General features: G+C 36.5%; 1 protein-coding gene across 2 annotated transcripts; it reads left to right on the forward strand.

The window, feature by feature from the left end:
- Window positions 1-1373: 1373 nt before the first annotated feature.
- Window positions 1374-22401, forward strand: hibadh (3-hydroxyisobutyrate dehydrogenase). 2 transcript variants are annotated; one of them, XM_028317221.1, is made up of 7 exons: window positions 1374-1551; window positions 10509-10691; window positions 11856-11973; window positions 16881-17091; window positions 20495-20651; window positions 21493-21530; window positions 22261-22401. In XM_028317221.1, the coding sequence occupies exons 1-7, from the start codon at window positions 1432-1434 to the stop codon at window positions 22379-22381; spliced, it is 948 nt and encodes a 315-aa protein (XP_028173022.1). In that variant the 5' UTR covers window positions 1374-1431; the 3' UTR covers window positions 22382-22401. The 2 variants fall into 2 exon arrangements, with proteins under 2 accessions (XP_028173022.1, XP_028173021.1); XM_028317220.1 differs by lacking the exon at window positions 22261-22401 and having other exon boundaries at window positions 21493-21671.
- Window positions 22402-24314: the final 1913 nt, after the last annotated feature.

Below are 24314 nucleotides of genomic sequence, written 5' to 3' on the forward strand. Positions count from 1 at the left end.
CTCTATCCTTCAATGGATAGCTTTCGTAGTAGCTGTTGCAACACAAAGTTTTATAGGTATGTTATTCCAAAAATGCATGTTTTATTTAGTTTTCTTTAAATTCTACATACATGTAAATAATGGAATACTTATTCATTGCTTCTATTCAGCACGCATTTATAAATATTGTACATTATAATTCGGGCATTAGGTTTAGTTTTAATATCGTTTCGTTTCTTTTTGACTTCCCCGTGGTATATTTACTTTTGATTACGACTCTGATATCGTTCAAATAAAACTTGGCAAGTTTATTTAGAGATTCGCCCAAGGTCGTTACGTGTATTTAGTGATACGATGTCTTTTTAGTTTTATACGCAGGGCTTTATATTATTTTTGTAACTGAATAGAAAAAATTTGGAAACAAGATACTGTGCCCTTCGTCTTAATCATTAATTTTCAGCTACTTAATGGCAATTCCATTTTCGGCGGAACCTTTCCAAAGTAACTTTACAAAGCACGATTAAGAGCTTACAAAAAGCTCTTAATCGTGCTTTGTAGAGGCTGCAGCAAGCTATCTTGTGATCGTCATTATTTTTAATGTCGTGGTACTTGTGGGCCCGTTGGGAATCAAAGTACCTATGAACTTACATTTTTTTAAAACAATAGAGCTGTGGATAAAAGATCCAAAGGGGAATAAACCTGTCAACGGTCAATGGGTATCCTTCGATACCTTTGCCGGAGTGATGAGAGAGATTAAAACTGTTACTACTGCTAGAAGTAGGAATTTTATTAAAAATACGTTTTGGTTAGTGATCTGAATTACACTGTGGCTGAAAAATTTCTACGTCACTTGGAGGTGTGTACTTTTTTGTATTAACGTGGGATGTGAATTATTACAGTGTTGCTAGAGTTAGTTAATAAAATTTAACAACAATTAAATCAGCTTATCACAAACGGTACCCAAAAGTATCTTATTTTGAAACAAAAAATATTAAACCAGTTATAAAAAATAGTTCTATGTTTTATGACAGTAAAAAGAATTTAAGATTGCTTAGACACTTGTATAGCAATTATGAAAAAGTTTCTGGTGCTAATTTTTCTTGAAAAGTAAGCGGAGATTTGGAGAAAAGAAAGCTCTATATTCTATATTGTTTAAAATGAGTATTGATGAGAATACTAGATAGTACTAAATTATTACTAAACATCCTAAATACATTATTTAATTTATGTTCAACTTTATTAATTGTCCGAATACTACGTTACTCACATCACATAATAAGTTTTACATCACATAATACGACTCTCTCAAAACCACTGATAAAGTACACAATTGGTAAGTTTATCAATACCGGTCACGACCACGTGCGTAGGCGACAGTTCTAGCGCCGCGGTTCCGTGTCAAACTCAGTTCAGTTGATCTGCGCGCACGCCGGTGACTGACGTGCGTACAAAATGGCCGCCAGAACACAGTGTCTACTCCGTAGGGCCTACAGCTCGGCTGCCGACAAACATGTGGCCTTCCTTGGCCTTGGCAACATGGGGGGATTCATGGCAGCCAACTTGGCTAAACAGGTACGTAGATTCATAAAGCGCAATGAGGAATTTAGAAGGACGCATGCCAGTAATGCATTTAAAGTTTGTTCAACTTTAGAAACTCCTTGGTGAACTTAAATGTAAAGGGGTTTTGTGTGGAAGTTTTGATAAGATAATTTTATAATAAGAACTGATTTCAGTGAACATTATAAGGGATAATATTAATATTACAAATTGGACTTATTCGGAATAAATAAATAAGTATAGGTAATAGGCGAGTAACTCTATGTAGTAGGGAACTATTGATAAGAGTGCCTTGTTTTAACATATAAATGATTATTTATCCATGAAAAATATATCTTTCCGACGCAATATCAAACATTGGGATACGGTTAAAAATAACTTTGAACGTCTGTATTATACGCAAAATCTTTTCCGCATAACAGAGGCCGGTTTATAAAGTGAATATCTTGTTGTACAATATGTAAATAATACTTGCATTCATTAGTTCTATGCAATATGTAAATTTAAGTTTATCGAGACCTTAAAAAAGACTGTAGATTCTACACCAAGTTCGTAGGTCTATACAGGTCTACACTCTACCCAGGTACCTAAATTTGGTAACACGTGAATCGTAGATAATATGATGAGTTGATTGAATCAATTGAACTAAATTGTTGAGAGCCTCTAACCAGCTCAATAGTAAACTCTTTAAATAATATTTATGTATTTCAAGAATTTTTCATTGATAATCTGATAATTCATATAATATTCGGTTAGTATGTAATCGAGTTTACAGCTTTAGAATGTATTTATTTATTTGTTTGCAGTTCATATTCCTAAAATATTTTATAAATAGCTTAAACAATAGGCAGTCTTTGAGTATCTCCATTTTAAATTTTATAACTGCGAATTTTTAAAAATATAAATAAATATATTTCAGTTTTCAAGGGCTTAAGTCCTATTAGTTTCTGAAACACTATTATAATTTAACTGAAAACAACACTGTTTGTAGAAGGTAATATTATTATACAACTAATACTATCGAATATTTACTGAATAATGCGACTCTACCAAGGCCGAAGCCTAACATTTGTTTTAGATAACAAAGGCCTATCTACACCTAAGTAGGGGAAAGTAGTACGAGTTGATCCCCTGGGGTAAGATGATCTTTCGCGATTGTGCTGAAACCACTAACGTCATTTAGTTTCTTTCACTGGTAAAACATAGCTCTGGACACATCCCAGCCTCAGTCAAATCGTAATGGTGGCGTGAGCGATACATCGGATTTGACGAGAAAAAAGAAAAATTGTGTACTTCTGATCTAAAATAGGCATGACTTTGAGCTTATGTTACTTTTATTCAAACAATGTTAAATGTAATTACTGTTGTCGTTAGGATTTCTATTATGTTTAATTTTAATATTTTGGCCATAAAAACGTGGCCGCGTACTTGTAGATTATTTTAGCAAATATTTAACAAAAAGTGGGACTTGGGTCAAGATGATCCCTTCCTATATGTACGAGATGATCCCTGGGAATTAAAACAAAAAAGTCAATGGAGTAGGTAAAGGGAAGTGAAATAAAAGAAAGAGAACTTCATATAACTCACCTGAGTCTGAAGGAGATGATACTGAGTGGCTGTACTGAACAGAAAAGTTTTCATGCGATACCAAGGGTGAAGGATGGATAAAATGTTATGCATGTGGAAAATGGGGCCATAAAGCATGTGCTGGGGTAGAGGGTGATGAAGCAGGTGAATTTATTTGTGATATATTCAACACAGCTCCAGCCAAAAAGCGTTTCAATTATTTAAACGCTTTTTAGCAGGTACTAAGAAAGAATCAGTTATTTTCGTTATTTAATTCGTAAATGTTTTTCTTTTCTAACTTTTTAACGATTTGTTCACATAATTAGGTACTCCGAAAGGAATATAACCAGAAAAGAATAGATCATAGAACAGAATCATAGGGATCATCTTACCCCTACCTGGGGGATCATCTTACCCACAGGGGTGTACAAGATGATCACTTTGTAAGGTTTTGCAAAAAATGAAATATTTTAATGAAACCTTAATTAATTTCTGGGTTTGAGTATAAGGAAAGTTGGATAGATAAATATACTAGTAGTAATCGTCTTTATTTTTGGTTTACCTTGAAAAACACGTATTTTACAGCGATTCCCGCTTAAGGGGATCATCTCGTACTACTTTCCCCTATGTAGTTTAATAACGTGTATTTGTGTCTTTATTAGTTTCTAACAAAACGAATCCTGAAGTAAAACATTATTAAAGTTAAAGATGAAATATTAACTTTAAATCAAATGAAGACCAAGATTTAGCAGATCTTAGCACATAAAAACATCAAAAAGAAAGAACTTAAGGCATTCAATTAAATATTGGTTTAAACTTTCAACAATAGCATAGTTATTTACGGGATTGCTACCATGATTCTTTTTATTTACGAGCTTTCTATATTTCGAAACTGTTGCTAGCGCCATAATCACGGAGTAACTGAAGATTGAAGATCTAGCGAGTGCGATCAGAGGCTCGTAAATAAAAAGGTACATGGTAGCAAAAGCCAGTAGATAACCATTCTAATGAAACATCTATAGGTACTTATAATAAATCTGTAGAGAGGTCAATTCTGTACATGAAATATATTTTCAAAATAACTATCAGGGGGTGATTAGTGATCGATACTGATGCCAAAAATGCAATCAGTAAAATTTTTGTCTGTCTGTCTGTATGTTACTTATAGAAACAAAAACTACTCGACGGATTTTAACGAAACTTGGTACAATTATTCTTCATACACCTGGGCAGGGTATAGTATACTTAGGAATTCCCACGGGAACGGGAATTAGCGGGAAAATCCTTTTGTATGAAAAATGTAAACCGCTTAAGTTAGACGCTTGAAATTTGGCATGCAGGTACCTTGGTAAACTTAAAGCTTAGTTACAACAGAATATTGCAAAATTCCCACGGGAACGGGAGTTAGCGGGAAAAAACATTGTATGAAAAAATCTAAACCGCGTAAGATAGATGAAAGGGGTAAAACGGGATCCAGGCGTACGAAGTCGCAGGCGGCCGCTAGTTTATAATAATATCACAGATAATATAATATGCACAAAAATAATGATAGTTAGCCCTTTGACTTGAAAGTTGAAAGATTAACGTTTCCTCGACTCGCTCAAGATTATCGTACGTGAATACGTCAACGTTTAGACTTTACAAACAAGTGACGATAGCGAAATCACGTGTATCATCTTCAATGGATGTTAGACAAGAAAAACGTGAATTTATGAAGTTTTTGTGTTTTTCATACAACTTGTAGAGGCGTTGGCTGAAAGTGGGCGTGTCTAATTATTCTATTTTTTTACTAATTTGGTCTACGTGGACTTTGGTTTGCTTCGTCCTTCAAATAGTTTCTGTCCGAGTCCATATCGATTTTTTTTCCAAATTCACCCAATTTCATAGTTATTAAATTTTTAGCGTTAAGAGTCGCATCTCAAACTAATTTGAAAAATCCCCGGGAATTCCCGCCTTAGGCAGTTCGATTTTTTCAAGTTATTTATAATTTTCACCCAATTTCGTTAGCAATATAGTCGAAAAATAGTTCGTAGTACTTGCTCCTTTATAGAATTAGTCTAAAAGGTAAAAATACTGGGTCCGTGGCCGAGTCCCCCAGTTTTCGACGCACCCGTGGTCGACGCCCCCGGTCAGTTAAATTCGATTTGAAGCAATTTTTAATCAAATGTACAGTCAGGCACAAAAATGTTTATAAACGAATAAATATTTATTAGGCCAGTAGAATTAAACACAAAAATGAATCTAATGAAATGAAAATAATTCCTACAAAAGTTTTTTGTTTCTTACTACTGCTAGTTTTGGGTAAAAATTTTGCTCCCAGATTGCATAAATAGCGTCAAACATGCATAGTTTAGTATAATAATTAGCTTGTGAAACTTTTTTCGTTGACTGTACTTAGTGCAAAAGCCGAAAAAAATATGATATTAAATTTATTTAAATCGGGGGCGTCCACCACGGGTGCGTCAAATACTGGGGGACTCGGCCACGGACCCAAAATATAAGTACGTAGTAGGTTAATTTCAGAAGAATACCAACCTGCTGTAATTTTTGTGACACAACTGCATTACTACACCTTTAAGAAATAATCTTTTAACACCTTTAACTCGGGCGATCAAAACGAACGTTAATTATCAAGTAATTACTTAAAACAAATGACGACAGATTCTTGCTCATTATAGAGATACCTATACACAACCCTCGTATCTCTTTTGAGTGTTCATTAGAAGTAATTCAATTTGGGAACATTTCTTGCGTATGACACAGTATTAAAGTAATATGAGTAATATGAAATGAAACTCTGTCGCTTGAATGTGGAATAATAGAACTTTATGAAGAAGGTTCACATACATTTTAATGAGTATAAGTTATTTTTTACATTTAAAAAAGTATGATAACGAGAAATGAACCTTTGTCACGTTTTATATTAAAGAGTTTTAAACTTTGTTTATTTATTTATTTATTGCGGTATACCAACAACATTACATACATGAAAATGTTACATATAGAAGTTTAGTGTGTATGCATGCATTAGATTTTGTAAAAGATGTACACATTTTAAGATAGAGTCAAGAAAATATTATAATGAAAGTGCTAGTTGGTTATAAAGTGATGTCTTTCAGCTCGAATGCTGTTCAATGTTTCTTGTTGTAAATCATCATAAATGTTTTTCTTCTAATTCTTGAACAAAAGCTCCCATAGAAAGCGAAAGCTTCTGTTAAATGTCAAAAATCTAACTAATTGTAATACATAGTGAAGTATCCTACGTCTTTAAATTTTAGTGTAAAATGTAGTTTAATTTATTAAAAACTAGGTTATGTCTTAAACATATTAGTGCAGTCAAAAACCAGATTTACCTAAGTACAGTCTCACGAAAAAGAACCATCTGTACCTCCTTATTTTACGATAGTATCGCACGAGTGAACCCAGATTAAACGGGTGCCGAAATGATTTAATTTTGATGTACGAAGTAAGTTAAATACGGCAGGAATTACACTTTCATATCGACTAGGTATCTACCTTTTTCATAAGAACGTTTGATATTAATATCAAATGATTGCCGCACTTGGAAATCTTTGAGTGGAAAATTTCGCGAGAGTGGTCTTAAAGCTTGGCTGGATAAAATGATGATGTGAACATTAATTTGGAAGACTTTAGTAAATATAAGAAAGAGTAGTAGTTTATTGCTGATAAATACACTAAAATTATTGTCATAATGAAACTGTCAATGTGCCAAACTTATTTTTCAGTTAGGTTATCCAACGATTGAAAAATTAAGCCTAATTAAAATGAAAAATAATAAATTACTGGGTTATGTGGGACGATATTCACCTGACTTTTTATCAGTCACCTGATATACTCAATGCTACAAATAACGCAATCTTATCACCGTAATTACATCATTACGTGATTTTGGTTCGCATTATGTGTGAGTTAAATAAGCCTTTTATCTCATCCTCGTGTCTGTTTGAATAATTATATCGAGTGTAGTAAATTAAAAACGTTTATAACTACAATAAACAATTAAATATTTCAAGTGCGTCTTATAAAACGAAATGTAAACCTTTAAGTATCGTTCGAACGTTCGTCGTTCATTCGTTTCAGCCAAATGACGCCCACCGCTGGACAAGGGCCTCCCCCAAGGTTTTCCACAATGAACGGTCCTGCGCTGCCCGCATCCAGGCTCTTCCCGCGACCTTTACCAGATCGTCGGTCCACCTAGTAGGAGGCCGGCCCATGCTGCGTCTTCCAGTCCGTTTATTCGTTACTGCTTAGCTTTATGTATCTCTACTCTAGTCTCTAAGTTGGCTTTTGTAGAGTCAACATCCAATACATTAGTCCGTGACACCCAAAAGTGTCCAAAAAGTTGATAACTCAAGCTTATTCTAATTGTATCAAAGACGTGTTGCGATCTTTTTGGCTACTTTGGGTGTTACAAATTTCTGATGCTGACTGTACCAGGTGTAGATTACTACTTGATAGATACTAGATATTTTCTAGTAGAGGTGTAAAGAGAAATTGTGCACTCTTGCGAAGCCACAAAGCTGGCATGTAGGTACTTAGGGCTGTAAGGAAATACCCTAGGACATGATATACCATGTCTAAGCTAGAATCTAGACCACACCACAAGCATGCGAACTAGAGCCAACCTGGAAGTGTTAGGATTTAACAGAAACTGTATATTTATTTAAGAATACACAGTCACTAAACTACGAATTCTAAGGCTGGGTTGCACCATCTTACTTTAACTTTGACAAAGGTCAAAAATCTGTCAAAATACAAAACACCGGTTATCGTTATAGTTACGGTCAAAGTTAGGTGGTGCAACTCAGCCTAAATGTTAATTACTACATTAATTAAAATGCTATCAAATTTCAAAACAATATCAGCTGTTGTCATGCAGCATGCTGATAAAATATCATTTTAGCATTTATTGCATTATACAGACGAGAATATAGAACAGGAAGACTTTTTAAGGTCATAAAACATGCTCTACGAGCTTATCGACGAGGTAGAGTCACTTATCTTGTGGTAGCGACAGTCTTTTGGTATTTTAATAAGCCTAACATCTGATACCAGAAAAACATTTATGAATAAAGTTACCTAAATATTTGCTCTATTACGTATAATAGGTACGGGTAGAGTTTATTTGTCATTTGAATAAGAATTTATAATATCATAACATGTCCAATTATTGTGAAATTGTCAATACAGATTATTAATAACAGTCAATTGCAGAATAAATAACAAATAAATACAAATAATCGTGTCCAATAAAATAGATTAATAGTATAAAAATAGAGTTGATGTCAAATAAATAGTGAGTATATCTCAGTGTCAATCAAATTTTAAACAGTTCGTAAATTTTATAGCATTTTGTTTTGGCGACATTGTATTTTTCATCTCAAAAAGTCTTTCATCTGTTTTTTTCTTTGGTATCAACCAAAGAAAAAATAATAATCCGAACATAAAACACGGATATTCTAAAATACCGATGATCGAGATAGAAAGTACAATCTCATAGCGACGACCGTAGTCCGCGTATATTTAAACGCTCTAATTCTGCGATGGGCGTGGCTATTTCGTAACTCAACGACCGACATTGACCTAGCGGAGCTGCGTGCGCGCACGTTTACTGATAACAACTGACACTTATTGGAAATGTGCCCCTAAAAAGTTGTTATTATCGATTGGAATAAACGTTACTGATAACAACTGACACTTATTGAAAATCTAAAAAAGAAATGTTACTATCGATTGGAATAACAAATCAGTAATAGCTTCAGTACGACTTTTTTCTACGTTTTATTGCTACGTGAAGCGAAAGCGATCACAAAAATGAAACTTTTTCTAAAGTGGTGTTCCTTCGCAGATCGTTTCATCATAATTTTAAGTTAGATTGGTTAGGGAGTTATGAGAATGTCATTAGTTGAAGCGTTTATCATCATTCTCATACCACTATGCACTGGCTAACTGGCATTCTAAACAACTATTATTACTGACGGGATTGCTACCATGTACCTTAATTTTGTGTTTCCATGAAAGTTTAAAACAATATTTTAAACAACGTGATAATACGAGTAGTCTCTAAATTCTTCTTAAGTACGTGTTGGCGTAAAACAATACATAGTATACCTACCTAATAGACGGACTAAGCTAGAATTTAAAAGCCTTTTTAATTTCTACGAATAAATAGAAAACCTACATCAGGGATCACACAACTTCAAGACACCTACCTAGTTAGGTACTTCACTTAGGTACAAAGTAAAGTAATTTTACGTCTTAATTTTAACATTCGCAATCCACCTGTATCGACGAAAAATCGTATTTTAAAGCAGTAGTCCACTGCGTTGAATGAATATTCAAGAAAAATCGGCGGAGCCATTTAATGTTACATTTACGTAGATTTAAAATTAAAATCCATTCAATTCGTCCAAAGATTATGTTAAATTATGCAGATGGACCTGAGTGAAACATTTTAAGGTTTGAAAAATACCTGGAAGCGCTGGGGACGAAAATTTTCAATTAAAACTGCGGTGAAAATTCTCGATGATAGGTAAACCTTTTTGGCACCTTTATCCCTCGTTACTTCGCGTTTTAATCTGATTTTAGGATAAAAGCGTTTTCAAATAATTTAGCTTTGAGCTAGATGTGTTACCTAGCTGTAATATAAGACTGACGTATGTAAGTATGCAGACAGTTTATGTAGTAAAAGTGTAAATTGAATGATGATATGACTAAACAGATACTGGCTATGTAGATCTTATTTTTTTTGTGTGTAAACAATAAAATTGCAATGAACAAAACAACACAGTAAAACATATACGATGTGCAATGAACTCTATTAGACCACTTACTTTAAATCAGCTTCAGTATTCCTTCGGCATAAACGTGTCATGTTAAAGTTCACACACGTATGAAGAAAGTTATTTTACAGGTGCACCTGTTTCACATTTGTTTTCACAAAACTTAATACCTATTAAGTAGAAAACAAAACACACACTAAACTGACAGTTCACAATTATCCAACAAGCGCAATGACGTTTTTCAAATTTAGAACTACCTACGCCGCTGAATGTTCGCGAGCTCTTTTTTTAAATCCGATACCACAGGCTGAGGTTTGTATTATGTGGCAAAGGTCATAAATTCATACAGCCTATTTTTCCGTGCAAAGGATTCACGTCATTGTTTTTCATCACATTTAAAAATAATAAAAAATAATTATTCTTTGCGCGCCAAATTGGTGCGTATTATAATATGTATTCTGTACTGATAGTCTAAATATAATATTGTGGAAAAGTAATTATGTGTTGTAAATGAAGCAAATAATTAAAATAATAAATTAAGGCTTTTCTTTACTCAATAAAATATCGATGTTTATAAACTACATATTATTTTTATTTCTTCAGGGCTTCACAGTTCGCGGCTACGACCCGTCCAAAGAGGCGTTGTCGGCGGCGGCCAAGACCGGCGTGAGCGGCGCCGACTCTATCGCCAAGGCAGTAGATGGCGCCGACGTCGTGGTATCCATCCTGCCCAGCAACAAAGTCGTGCTCGACGCTTACCTGGGCAAAGATGGCGTGGTTGCTCACGTAAGTATTACCATGATTACAGTTTTATCACACCATTTTAGGACGTCCACTGCTGAACATAGGCCTCTCCCGATGATTTCCAGGTTGGCCGGTTGGTAGCAGTTTTAAGAAAACAAATTCTAAATAGCAAAACTGTTACCATACTTGGGTGAGAAGCTATAAGTACTTAGTTGTGGGTGAATAGGTAGTTTCTTATATCAGCTGTCACAAAATGACTCAAAAACAAAATAAGTAGTCCTTTTTACTTGTATAGATTCTTTTACTTTTTTTTTTCGTATCGTAGATATGACCCAACTGAGAATTGAACACACGAAGTTATTTATCTGATTGGTGTTCTTGTAAGACATGACAATTAGAAGAGAGGAGGACCATTTTAGACTTTTCAAAAAACTTGTTAGAAATTAGAATACTTTAGTAATAACCTACTCACCTCATGAGTGTATTGCCGCTACAATCGCTACAGAAGAGCAGGGTGTAAAGAGGCCTTAAGTCTACAACACACACTTGAACTTGACACTTGGGCAAACACCGAATATGTAAATGCTTATGTAAATGAGTAAATGACGGCGATATTTGCGTACCATTTAGAACAATGGTAAAAAGATTATACGGACTTGTAACTGAAATTAAATTACTTACTCAAGATTTCAAGGTTAATTTATGAGTATTTGGAAGAAAGACTACCTGACTTCAAGTTTTTCAAAGTAGGTACTTATGTGATATTATGTCACAATACAATGATCAACCGTTTATTGGGATGATACAACCATTTAAACGGCTAAAGGCACATGACTACCTGGATACATTTTTGTTGCAAAATATCATCAATTAAAACTAAAACCGCCGTAAGGCCTTCATCATCATCATCATCATTTCAGCCATAGGACGTCCACTGCTGAACATAGGCCTCCCCCAACGACTTCCACATCGCACGGTTGGTAGCGGCCTGCATTCATCGCCTTCCTGCTACCTTTATCAGGTCGTCGGTCCACCTTGTGGGTGGACGTCTCACGTAAGGCCTTCGGTACAGTTAATGAAGCCAACTTTAAATAAGCCTTCTGTAGCCCGGTAATGTTTATATTATGCCTCTACATAAAATATGTTTGGAGTGTATTTAATTGGTCACCCATCCTTTCATTCAAACATAGTGATTATTATTTCCAGGCAAAGAAAGGGTCTCTCCTGATCGACTCCAGCACAGTAGACCCGAACGTCCCCAAACAAGTGTTCCCCGTCGCCCTCGAGAAGGGACAGGGCTTCATCGATGCGCCTGTATCAGGAGGTATGTAATCATCAACTCATCATCATCATCATCTCGATAAAATTATCGATAAAAGTTTATCTAGACGCACATCCTAGGCTTCGATATGTATGTATATTGATAGAGTCAAATCTTGATAACCAAGTATCAAAAAGAGGTGCTTATGATTGTGTGTAAACCTGTACTGATGTTTGGCAAAACTACCTACTTTCCTTACATAACACTACAGTGGGGTCTTTTTTTTGACGTACAGCATGACAAAAAACAAGTAAATATTACAAAATAATCTTATCGAGCCATCTATTTAGTAACGCATTTGGAGATAAAAAGCATCAAAACAAGCCTTTTATCATTGCTATCAGTTGGAAGCAAATGTTGGTGTAGAGACGAACAAACAAATTATTATATGAACATAGACGTATAATGTTAGGTAGTACTGCTACACAGTTTACAGCAAGCTAAATACTGCGGCCTATTTACGTAGTAGAACAATCGTAAGACGAAAATGTTAGCTTTATGTGCTACTCTCTTAGTTAAAGTTGACTACAGCCCGATCAAGCTAACTGCGCATTTCTCTGGAATGCGACTCTCCCTTCCACTTACCCGCACACCTACCTGCGTTCGCCCAGTCCGTACCAGAGCGTCGTTGTGACGTCACGGCTTCCACGCACCTGGCACCTTAACTCGACCGGGTTCTACAAAAACAAAAAAAACAGAAACAGTTACCATGTGCACAAGCCGGAATGATGTAATAGTATAGCCTCGTAAGCCCGGATGTGCCTCAGAAGGAACTGAAACTTTGTAGTCAGTAACGCCGAGACATTTTCGGAGGTGATTTCGAAGTATCGCCGGATGTGCCTTCAGAGGAACTAAAACTTTAGCGATAAATTTAAGTTCAAAAATTCGCGCCTATCGAAAAAAAAAGAGTGATAGTCTATGGCTTAAAGTATTCAAAATCAGGTATCCAAACTTATTTATAAAAAAAAACAAAATGTCACTGTCAAATTATCATTTTTCTTTGACAAGGTGGTTCGTCCGAGAAGACATGATGTGCCATTAATTTTTTTNTTTTATTACACAATTGCTTCAGCTATACTTACTTTAAAATAGGAGATAATGTATGTGATTTAGACCGATATAATTCATGGTATATGGTGTAATACTTAATAAAATAGTAGTTTCAGATCAGAATAAACATTTAAGGAGTAAATAATTAGATTTCAGTCTCAAATTCTAGCCTTATTCCTTTACAATCGCCACTTATATCACTTTACACATAGTTATTTGGATACTTAGATCGCTGTTATGTTAGTTAGATCAGTTTACACATTTTTTTTCTCACCACAAAATTGGTGTATATTGATATAAGTAAAAAATTTTGGACGATTTACCCTCAATAACCTGAAATAATGATTTCTCATAGTGTAATTACTTATGTTTGTTTTACAACTTTTTCTAAAATTGAATAAACAAAAAATTATCAACAAAAATGGCGGAAAATGTATCACTTTACACTTGTTAGCGTGTGGTCAATTCAGTGTGGTGTAAAATGATTTATGTCCCATTACATCACTTTACACGAATGTAAAGTTGTCATGCATGGTGATATAACTGTGTTTTTATTTAATTACGAAAAAACCACACGCTATATTTCCCAAACTGGCACACTGCCTAATTATATCTAACATTACCTTTCACCTAAAAAATATTTCACCAAGTTATCTCTAATAGCGATGAAGCAGGATTTTTTTTAACTTCAAATGCGATTTCCCAAAAATCACCATTTTCGACTTAACTCCCTTTTCACTGGGGGTACAGATTTTTTGTTAGTATGTGTGGGACAACTCTTGCAACTGAATATAAGACTAGTTTTCCTCAACCGATTGAGCTGAAATTTGGTATACATACTTATGTAAGTCCGATGACAATGCAATGTTATAGTACCATTGAGGTGGTCTGATGATGGAGTCATGAGGTGGCCATAGGAACTCCTAAATGAAACGGCGGCATCGCATCGAATTTGGGTTCGTTAAATTTGTCTTTTCGAGCACTTTAGTACTAGATGGTGTCCAGGGTCCTGACGATGGAGTCAGGAGGTGGCCATAGGAATTCCTAAACGAAACGGTGGAAACTTATCGAGTTTGGGTTTGCTGGATTTGTCTTTTCGAGCACTTTGGTGCTAAATTGTATTACAGTCATACAGTCACTTTTCATATTTTCTTCTAAGGAATTTTCACTAGTTAAGAAATTTTGTAATTAAAAAAATTAAAAATTGTTTATTGACAAAAAGTTTTATACAATATTTGTGCGGAGGCTTCCCAGTAAGTAATCGGAGATACTTGTGTTGGGAATGTCTCGCATCTTTCCAAACGGTAAACAAAATTACTTAGCTCTTTGCAAAATACAATTTGTAGAGGTACAAAAGAGTGAGTGTTGTAATACATGAGTTAAATGACTATTACTCTCAAAGTAATTGCTGTATCTTAACCGCTATAGTTTTCCTTGAAAGTTCATGAATAGCAGTGTTATCACGAATTTTTCCAGATTTTTCAAGCCAACAGTTTAGTTTTTAGAGTGGGGGCCCGACTCGAACAAAAATTGCCACTTTAAACTTTAATAATTTGCAAACAGATCCCTAAATGGAAAAAAAGTCTTAGGAACCCCTAAGCCATTTTAAAAGACCTATCCAACTATACCCCACACGATGGGGTTGAAGATGAAAAAAAAATTCATCCCCACTTTACATGTAGGGGGAAATTTTATCCAAATTTTAATCGACCGTTTTGTCGGCGTGATTAATATACATATCTCTACAAAATTACAGCTCCCTAGTGCCAATAGTTTCCANGTCTATTATATAGGGCCCCTGAAAATATGAATGCAAAAGAAAATCTCTAACATAAAAATTTTTTTACTCGAAGTGCTCGGCGTTTACTACTACAAATTATTCGTTCTTCTGAAAGCACATTCGGCGATAATTAGAAGTCGACAAAATTTACTCTTCGGTCTTACGAGGATAGTATACATTTCCGTTGCACAGATGATGTAAAAGATATATAAATTATAAACTCTGATAATAAATAGGCATGTTGTTGTTTATCAGAGAAGTCAAGTTTATGCAAGTCAGGTCAATCGATCATGAGCGGATTGTTGTAATCGATTAATGTTTTAAGTAATGTGCAGCAATAGTTATTGAAATTACTTTTTAATTATCGTCTTTTTGTCACAATTTATGGTGGATTTTTTTAAAATTAGAGCTTACTTAGATTAAATAAATAAATAAATATATCTTTGGACAATCTCACACAGCGCCATCTAGCCCCAAAGTAAGCAATTAATATGCTTGTGTTATGTTATTAACCCATTTAGACCGATAATTATTTTTTTAAATAAAAATCTATTTTTCAGCAAAAACTTACAAAGGGAAGTCTAAAAATCATGAAAAAAATATTAAAAAAAATAATCCATAAATAGGAGGCCGTGGGGAGCCCGTACCATATAGGGTACAGTAGGTCTATAAGCAAGCAAAACATAGTCGTTATTCAAAGAAGATTTTTATTTATTTTTGTATGATATAAAATAAAAATAAAATCACATAATCACTAGTATCACACTTGGCATATCTTGTAAGACGTTTTCTGTGATACTAACCACATTTGGTTCTTTTTTCCTACCATCTCCGAAGTTAGTGAGGATAGCTGAAGAAGACCTGGCTTCTTCTGATTTGTTATGTCTAGTGCTATCCATAATCGCATTTAGCAACACGACGATGCAAATGTAGCAAATCTATCGAAGAAAACTCTGAGAGTTATTATTTACATTGACACTATCTTTATCGCCTAAATCTTCGTCAATCTGATCATCATTAGCGGTCATCTGACAAGATAGCAGTAGAAAAATACCAAGATTGCTTTATGTTTGCTGAAATTATCAAATTTTTCATGAGTTGTGGTAATATAGTGAAGCATCAATAGCCTAAAACAAATAAAAATAATAAATATTAAATTATATTTTTTAGCATGATTTGCTCATGCATATACCTACTGTACCTTATACGGTACACCTATTTTAGACTGGAATAAACCGTATAAAAATAATCTTAATAATATTTTTTTTGTAGTCATGATATCTATTGTAGTCTATTTTTAAAATAAAATTGATAAATAACATAATTTACCATGAATAATAAGAAATTATACCTTCTTAAATACATTGTAAATTTTTTTTTGTTTTCTGTCGAGAAATTTCATTCATATTTCCAAAACCACTTGTTAAAACATATTTTTAAATATTTTTATGTAAAATAATCACTTTAAGCTTACTGTCACAATCATTTTTACAAATTAACAACAGTTTGGTACTTCGAAATATTTTCGAAAAGATACCGTACCACATAGGGTACGGTAGGGCTAAATGGGTTAAGTAGAGTTACTTTTCATTCTGGTAATAGAAATACGTAGGTAAACTCAAAACTAATTCATCAAGTCACTCAGAGTTAGAAGTATCAGCATGCTTTTAAACATTCGCAAAAATAACATAATCTAAGATTCTAAACCCCTCAAGTTTTTGGAAACCTAACTTTCAAAAAGCTAACCTTTCGAAAACCTCCTAACTCTTAAAAATAACTTAACCAATTAACCGAAAACTTAACTCTTCTAAAACCTAACTCAGAAAACCTAGCTCTTCCAAAACCTAACTATACGAAAACCAAACTCATCTAAAGCTTAATTCAGAAAATCTATTCGAAAACCTAACTCTTCCAAAACCTAACCCAGAAAACCTATTTATTCGAAAACCTAACATTATTTAAACCTAACTCCTCTAAAACCTAACGTAGAAAACTGATACATGATTATCCGATGATTATGTGTATTGTAGTAATTTGTAAGGTACTAAAATGGATTCAAACAAATATTCAACCGTTCCAGGTGTGATGGGAGCTCAGAACGCCACCCTAGCCTTCATGGCCGGAGGCCGCAAAGAGGACTTCGACCGGTCGCTCCCCCTCCTCAAAGCCATGGGCGCCAAGCAGTTCCACTGCGGCGAGGTCGGCGCCGGCCAAGTGGCCAAGCTGGCCAACAACATGCTGATGGGCATCACCGGCATGGCCACAGCCGAGTGCATGAACATGGGCATCAAGTGAGTTCGTTCGTTCGTTTCAGCCGAAAGAAGTCCACTACTGGACAAAGGCCTCCCCCAAGGATTTCCACAAAGACCGGTCCTGCGCCGCTCGCATCCAGGCACCTCCCACGACCTTCACCAGATCGCCGGTCCACCTAGTGGGAGGTCCGCCCACGCTACGTCTTCCGGCTCGTGGACGCCACTCAAAAACTTTCCTGCTCCAGCGGCCATCAGCTCTACGAGCTATGTGCCCCAAGTGAGTACTCTTTGTTAACTCCACTCCTCAAAGCCATGGGCCAAGCAGTTCCACTGCGGCGAGGTCGGCGCCGGCCAAGTGGCCAAGCTGGCCAACAACATGCTGATGGGCATCACCGGCATGGCCACTGCTGAGTGCATGAACATGGGCATCAAGTGAGTACTTTTCCTTTTCTTGTTTGACTTCTAGCTTTTGCTTATTTACAATTCACAGCACTGGTTCAAATTATTGTTCTGAAGTAGTGAAAGAGATTCATTGGAACGTGAAAAAGCGCCTTTTAAAAGCTTAGTAATTGTAAAAAAAAAGTCTATTTGAAATTACCAGTAAAGGCTTCTCTATAGGATCAGACAGGGTGTGGCAGACTTTAAAGACGTTTGAAATAGATTTGAAGATCCTAAGTAATCCTAGCTTTCATATTATGTTTCAAAATCAATTTAAGGATTTGGGGCAAGATTTGCGAAATCTACTCAATAAATAAATAATTAATATAAAAAAAAAACATATTCCGTAATCAATTATATTAGAGGAGATAAGTAAATAAATATATGTCAGAACAAAGCCCTAGAGATAGGGTCTGATATTATGTAAATCTGACCTCATAGAATCTAAATAAGGGTAATCTAATCACCGCACTGATTTTTATCTAATAATGGATTTTCACAATCCCAATATTTACATACAATTATGTAAATGAAGGTTCAATTCTTTTGAGAAATATTTCAGGATAAGTTCGCAATCTCTTTGAAATACTCGGGCGAATTGCGGGCTGCGGCCGACTGAGTAAGGCTTAATACAGACTTCTTAGCCCATAGATGCCTAATCTATGATTTATATAAAAGCGTGAAAGCGCTTTTTCAAAGCCTGAACCAGATAATGTTTAAGACTAGTGAAGTAAAGCGAAATAATGATATCAACAAGATTATTATGAATACCGATGGGGCAGCAAGGTTCTGGAGTGGAGGCTACGTATCGGAAAGCGCAGCGTAGGACAAGGTGGACCGACGACCTCATAAAGGCAGTAGGAAGGCGCTGTATGCGGGCAGGCCGCTACTAACCAGCCATTATGACAATCGTTAGGGGAGGCCTATGTTCTTAAGTGGACGTCCTATGGCTGAAATGATGATGATGATGATTAAACAGATGCTTCCCAATTTGATGTTAGGAAAAATTAAAATGAGGAATTCTCATATAGTCTACGCAAATATACTTCAGAATGTTTGTACATAAGATTTGATGAAAGTCAACAGAAACAAAACTCAATCGGATCCATAAAAAGTCCTGTCTGAACCTTTTGAAAAAAACAGGGTCTCTATGTAAGCAGCTTGGTCTGTGGTCCCAAATAATAGGCGTCTAGACATTTTAATCTTATCTAAGTTTTGAGGGGACTAATTTATGTTTGATATTTGTTTGCGTATTGTTTTCAAATTTCAATTAGTTATTTGTCTGGAACTTTAGGATTGGCTTACCACTCGAAACGAAAATCTCTTTTCGAAGATAATGAAATCTCAAATTAAATTGAATCAAAAATGAAGATGTTTTATACAAACAAGTTAGTAAATTCGCAGACAATTTACGAGCTTAACCAATCAACGCCAAAGAAGATTGCAGACTGAATAATAATAAGTTAATTTTGGAACAGACAGTGAGAAATAAGGTCCAAATTATGGTTGCGATATAAAAATTCGTGCCCAACTTATTAGTGTGTTCTTTTTGCGAGACTTTCCTATAGAAAACAAAAGAAATGATCTTTCTATAAATAGAAACGACGACTGGCGCAATTTGCCACTGTATCCAGTTCTGACCAAATCTTAACGATAAATCAGCGGTAAACTAAAGTTTTGTTTGATGAAACTTTTTTTTAATAATAAGTAGGTACTTACTTGTAAGAAAACAAATACATACATCAAAATAGATATGTTCGAATTCTAGTTAGTTAATCCTAGTTATTGGTTATATCTCAGGAGACACGAGCCATCAACGTAGGCTTAAGACTCATTAAAATCTACGTCTAGCATTAATCTGATTCCCTTTCATGGAATACTAGTCATTTTCATTCAAAAACTAGCTACATAGATGTCAGCCCTTTTCAGGACACCTAAATGTCCTAAATATAGCTTGCGCTACCACTATTTCTGAAACAATTAATCTGTGTTGTGGTCAGAAGAACCCTGGCCAGAGTGCGGAGTATAGACCAAATCCTTCTTTTTGTCTTTTGTAATTAGAGAGGGTTCTTCTGTAGTGGAGACTAAGGGCCTTATTAATAAAAGTTGCATTCTAGTTCAACTCTGCTTAAAGTTGTAATTAAGTATGGAAATGTCACTTTAATCCAGAGTTCGTCCTAGGTGTAAGTTACGCCTAAAGTTACACCGTGCAACTTTTTATTAATAAGGGGGTAAATGACCTGATAATGACCTGATGACAATGACAGCAGGTTTCTCTTTCTAGAAAGGGATTCGACTTACATTTTTGGTACTCTGTGTATGCTGAGTTCAATCAGCGACAAATAGTTCGTTCCAAAGTGGCCATAAAGTTGAAAACAAAACCTTATTCCAATTGTAACAAAGACTTTTCAGCTATTTTGGGTGTCACGAACTATTTGACGCAGACTGGACAACTCCTGAAGAGAGAGATGGCGGGAGATCGTGCGGAGAGTTGTATTCGCTTCTACAACTGATGTGAACAACGCCTCAACGTGACCACGACCGCTCTGCAAAGAGCGTAACGAATAATAATAAGAAGAAGAAGTACAATTCCTTTTTAGAGGACCTCAACCTGCCTGTATTGTGCTCTAGGCTAGGCTTCACATTAGGTGGACTAACGATCTGGTGAAGGTCGGGAATTACCCAATGGGTAGCCTGGTGAGAGGCATTTGTCTAGAAGTGAACATTATTTGGCTGAAACGAATGAACAGACGATGCTGACCTGTGGTTTTCTTTCCAGGATAACCTGCCAGTATTGTGCTTATAAATAGGCATGCTTTGCACTAGGTGGACCAACGATCTAGTGAAGGTCAAAGAACGCGGTGGTGCGGCAGTGCAAGACCTATCGTCCTTGTGAGGGTTTTGTCCAGCAGGGGACATTATTTAGCTGAAACGAATGAACGAACGATGCTGACCAGTGGTAAACGAATGAATGAACGATGCTGACCTGTGGTTTTCTTTCCAGGATGGGCCTGGACCCGCAAGTATTACTGGATGTTCTGAACAACTCGTCAGCCCGCTCGTGGTCCACCGAGGTATACTGCCCTGTCCCTGGACTGGTGCCCACGGCGCCCTCTAGCAGGAACTACGACGGTGGTTTCAAGAACGAACTTATGGTTAAGGTGAGATCTATTTGCTTGTATCAAGGTGGTTGAAACAGCGTTAAAAAAAGATTTCAAACGCTCTTTTAGGAAATATTCTTTGGCAAGTTATTCGTATGTCAAAAACATTAGATACAGTATGTGAAAACCAACCCTTTTCAACTCAAAAAGTGTTTCAGCAACTAGTCTAACGCCATTTTTCAATCAAGATCAACATCAAAAGGATTCTCTTCGGGCTAGAGAGGTTTTTTTTAAATCTTATTGTGTTGAAAATACACAAACACAGTGGGCAACAGTTCCAGCTACCCATTTCCGGTCATGTTGTTTAGTTCTAATGCAAAGAAATACCATTTGAAGAAAGCGAAAGAAAAAACGTAAATGGGTAGTTGGAACTATCGCCTACTGTACATGTATAGGGATACCTACATGCTTAGTTTTTGACTATTCCCACCTCTCGTTCCCACCACTGCAACTCCTGTGTAGCCAGGATCTACAGCTTGACCGCCACAAAAACCCAACCAATGAAGGTCAAGTTTGCATGCTTAGTTTGTGACATCATAATAAAATTAGCATTTTTGACAAATGCCACAGTAGAAGCAGAGTAAATATCAGCAGGTCATCTTCATAGAAACGCCCGAGCGCGGTTTGTATGTGAGCGCGCCAATACGTATGCGGCGCGCACGCACACACTGACAAAATTTAGCGTGGAATAAGTACGTATCGGCGCGCGCTCACATACAAACCGTGCTCGGTGCGTTTCTATGAAGATGACCTACCCATTTGTATTTACTCTGGTAGAAGTCCAGGAATTGTATTTTATGTAATGGTAGCAGGTTATTTGCAACCAAATATTCCTTCCCAGGACTTGGAGCTGGCCAGCGGCATGGCGCTCGGCATCCGGTCACCCATCCCGCTAGGAGCGGTGGCCACGCAGCTGTACCGCATCGTGCAGTCGCGCGGCTACGGGCAGAAGGACTTCTCCTTCGTCTACCAGCTGCTGAAGGACGACAAGACTAAATAGAATACAGATTTAAGTTAGCACGCGTTTGTTTTATTTTGTTACCTAATGTACGCAATCATGCCGATGGGATCCTAGGATCTTAGAGTACCTAGCTTATGCCAGCCTGCATTCTAAAGTCTGGTCCGGGAGCACGTAGAATTTGGTCCAATGACCCCAAGCTACCCATCGCGCGGGTAATTATGTTGCTGTCGCGCTCGCACGCGGGCGCCCGTCCCACAGTCGACAGCAATATAATTACGCGCGAGCGATAAGGATGGGTAGCTTGGGGTCATTGGACAAAATTCTACGTGCTCCCGGACCAGACTATAGTCTGTCACAGGAAAACTTATCGCACGCGTTCTAAAACCGGGACAAACTATCCTACTCCTCTGCCATCATCTATCTCCTCACTCTCTTATAGCCTGCGTGTCTGCTTAATGCAAGTGAGCAAGAAGTTACTGATTAGATACCAAAGTGAGCTCTAAACGTCATCAACTTCTAGATAACTTACGTTCATTTCATTGACTTGGAGCTGCCAGTCTTCTCTCAAGCACAATATCTGAAGTTTTCATCCCTCTCACACAACGCGAGATGCCAGCATGAGCGACAGTGACAGACAGACCGAAACTGGTCACCCATCCCGCTGGGCGCGGTGGCCACGCAGCTGTACCGCATCGTGCAGTCGCGCGGCTACGGGCAGAAGGACTTCTCCTTCGTCTACCAGCTGCTGAAGGACGACAAGACTAAATAGAATACAGATTTAAGTTAGCACGCGTTCGTTTTATTTAGATACTCCCAATCTCATCATCATCATTTCAGCCATGGGACGACCAATGCTGAAATTCATGGCTTCCTTCAATGATTTCCATATAGCCCGGTTGGTTACGGCCTACATCCAGCGCCTTCCTGCTACAATTATGAGAACAGCACCGATGTCTGATGGGACAGAAAAGTTCTGGAGTGGAGGCCACGTACCAGAAAACGCAGCGTTGGGGAGTCCCGACCGGTGGACTGACGACAAAAATACTCATCAATAAAAACTGATACCTAATGGGGGTCCATAGACACGTCAAGACGATTGTAAATGACACACATGGTTGACGATACACTATCATTTGTGCTAGACGCAAGTATCTAAAAGTATACTTATCAGTATTTTGTGATCAATATCCGGGTGGCGTCTTTCCATTCTATACATACTTAGCCAGAACGCAAGGGTGTGAAACTAATCGAGTATAGTTTGGATATGACTTTTTTTACTAAGCTCCTCCAAACTATACACGACCAGTACGCATACGCTGCGTACTGCTCGCGTATACTTTGTAGTGACTTAGGTCAATTATCTTCCTCCAAAATATACATCGCCAGTACGCATACGGACTAATCATGTATGTATTGTAATAAGTGCGTGATTACAATTTATACGCGAGTCATTTTGACTTATTNGGGGGAAATTTTATCCAAATTTTAATCGACCGTTTTGTCGGCGTGATTAATATACATATCTCTACAAAATTACAGCTCCCTAGTGCCAATAGTTTCCAAGCAAAACCTCGGACAGACAGACAGACATATCGAAACTATAAGGGATCCTTGTCAGGTCTACGGAAGTACGGAACCCTAAAAAAGAGGAATAAATTCCATGCGCGATACAGATATAGCTTTCGAAATTATTTGAACCTTGCATACAATTATTTTTTTCGTTTTATTATCATGTGTTAACGGATTAACGATTAACGTTAACTTGCGTTAAGTCTTGTGAAATGTAACGTTTTAACGTTTAACGAAGTTAATTTTTTAATTAACGGTTTAACGATTAACGAAGTTAACTATTTGGTTAACGGTGCCCAGCTATGGTGTAGTAGAAACTAATCGAGTATAGTTTGGAGATGACTTTTTTACTAAGCTCCTCCAAACTATACACGATCAGTACGCAAAATTCGTGTATAGTTTGGAGTCACAGATTTACAAACAGGCACTACGAAATATACACGAGCAGTTTCCTATGGGTGCGTTCTGGCCATGTATAGAACGGAAAGACGCATCCGGGTGATCTAATCCAGGTAATCAGAATGGAATAGACGTTTTGATTAAAATAGAAGGACAAATCCATACATAATAACTCTGGTTCTGTCATACTTAAGCTAAACTCGTAACAATTTGCAAACATACGAACTGGTATAATTTACAATGCTGTAATGGCGTTATGGGACCATTACTTCGTTCAATTAACACATTTGTATGCTAATCTGACTATTTGGCTTGAAAACGTTTGGTATTGCAAATGTTTTACAGTTTTCTTTGCGAGTGACATGTTTATTAGCAATATAGTATACTCTTTAAAAAAAGTAGTAAATCTTACCAGTAAAATGTCCCAGAATATTCATAGAATTCATTGTTTTTCTTACTATGATAATTGTATTTTGGATTGATATCTTCTTAAGACTATTCTGCTGGAATAACTCTGACAAATACTTATAGAAAACAATAAAAAAATATTTCTCTCTCGCTAAAATAACATTAGCTATAATTTCCCGCATCCTGTTTTTAATTCCCCAACTGGCCCGGTCAACAAAGAATGTCGTCCATATTGAGTTTTGGAGGGAAAAAATCGAATAAAGGACAATAGGAGGGTCGGTCTGCGTCATAATCATATTTTTCTCGGCACAAAAGAGTTCTTACGT

Source organism: Ostrinia furnacalis, unplaced genomic scaffold, assembly GCF_004193835.3.
Source record: "Ostrinia furnacalis isolate ACB-3 unplaced genomic scaffold, ASM419383v2 OfSCF6076, whole genome shotgun sequence".
NCBI classification, from domain to species: Eukaryota; Metazoa; Arthropoda; class Insecta; order Lepidoptera; family Crambidae; genus Ostrinia; species Ostrinia furnacalis.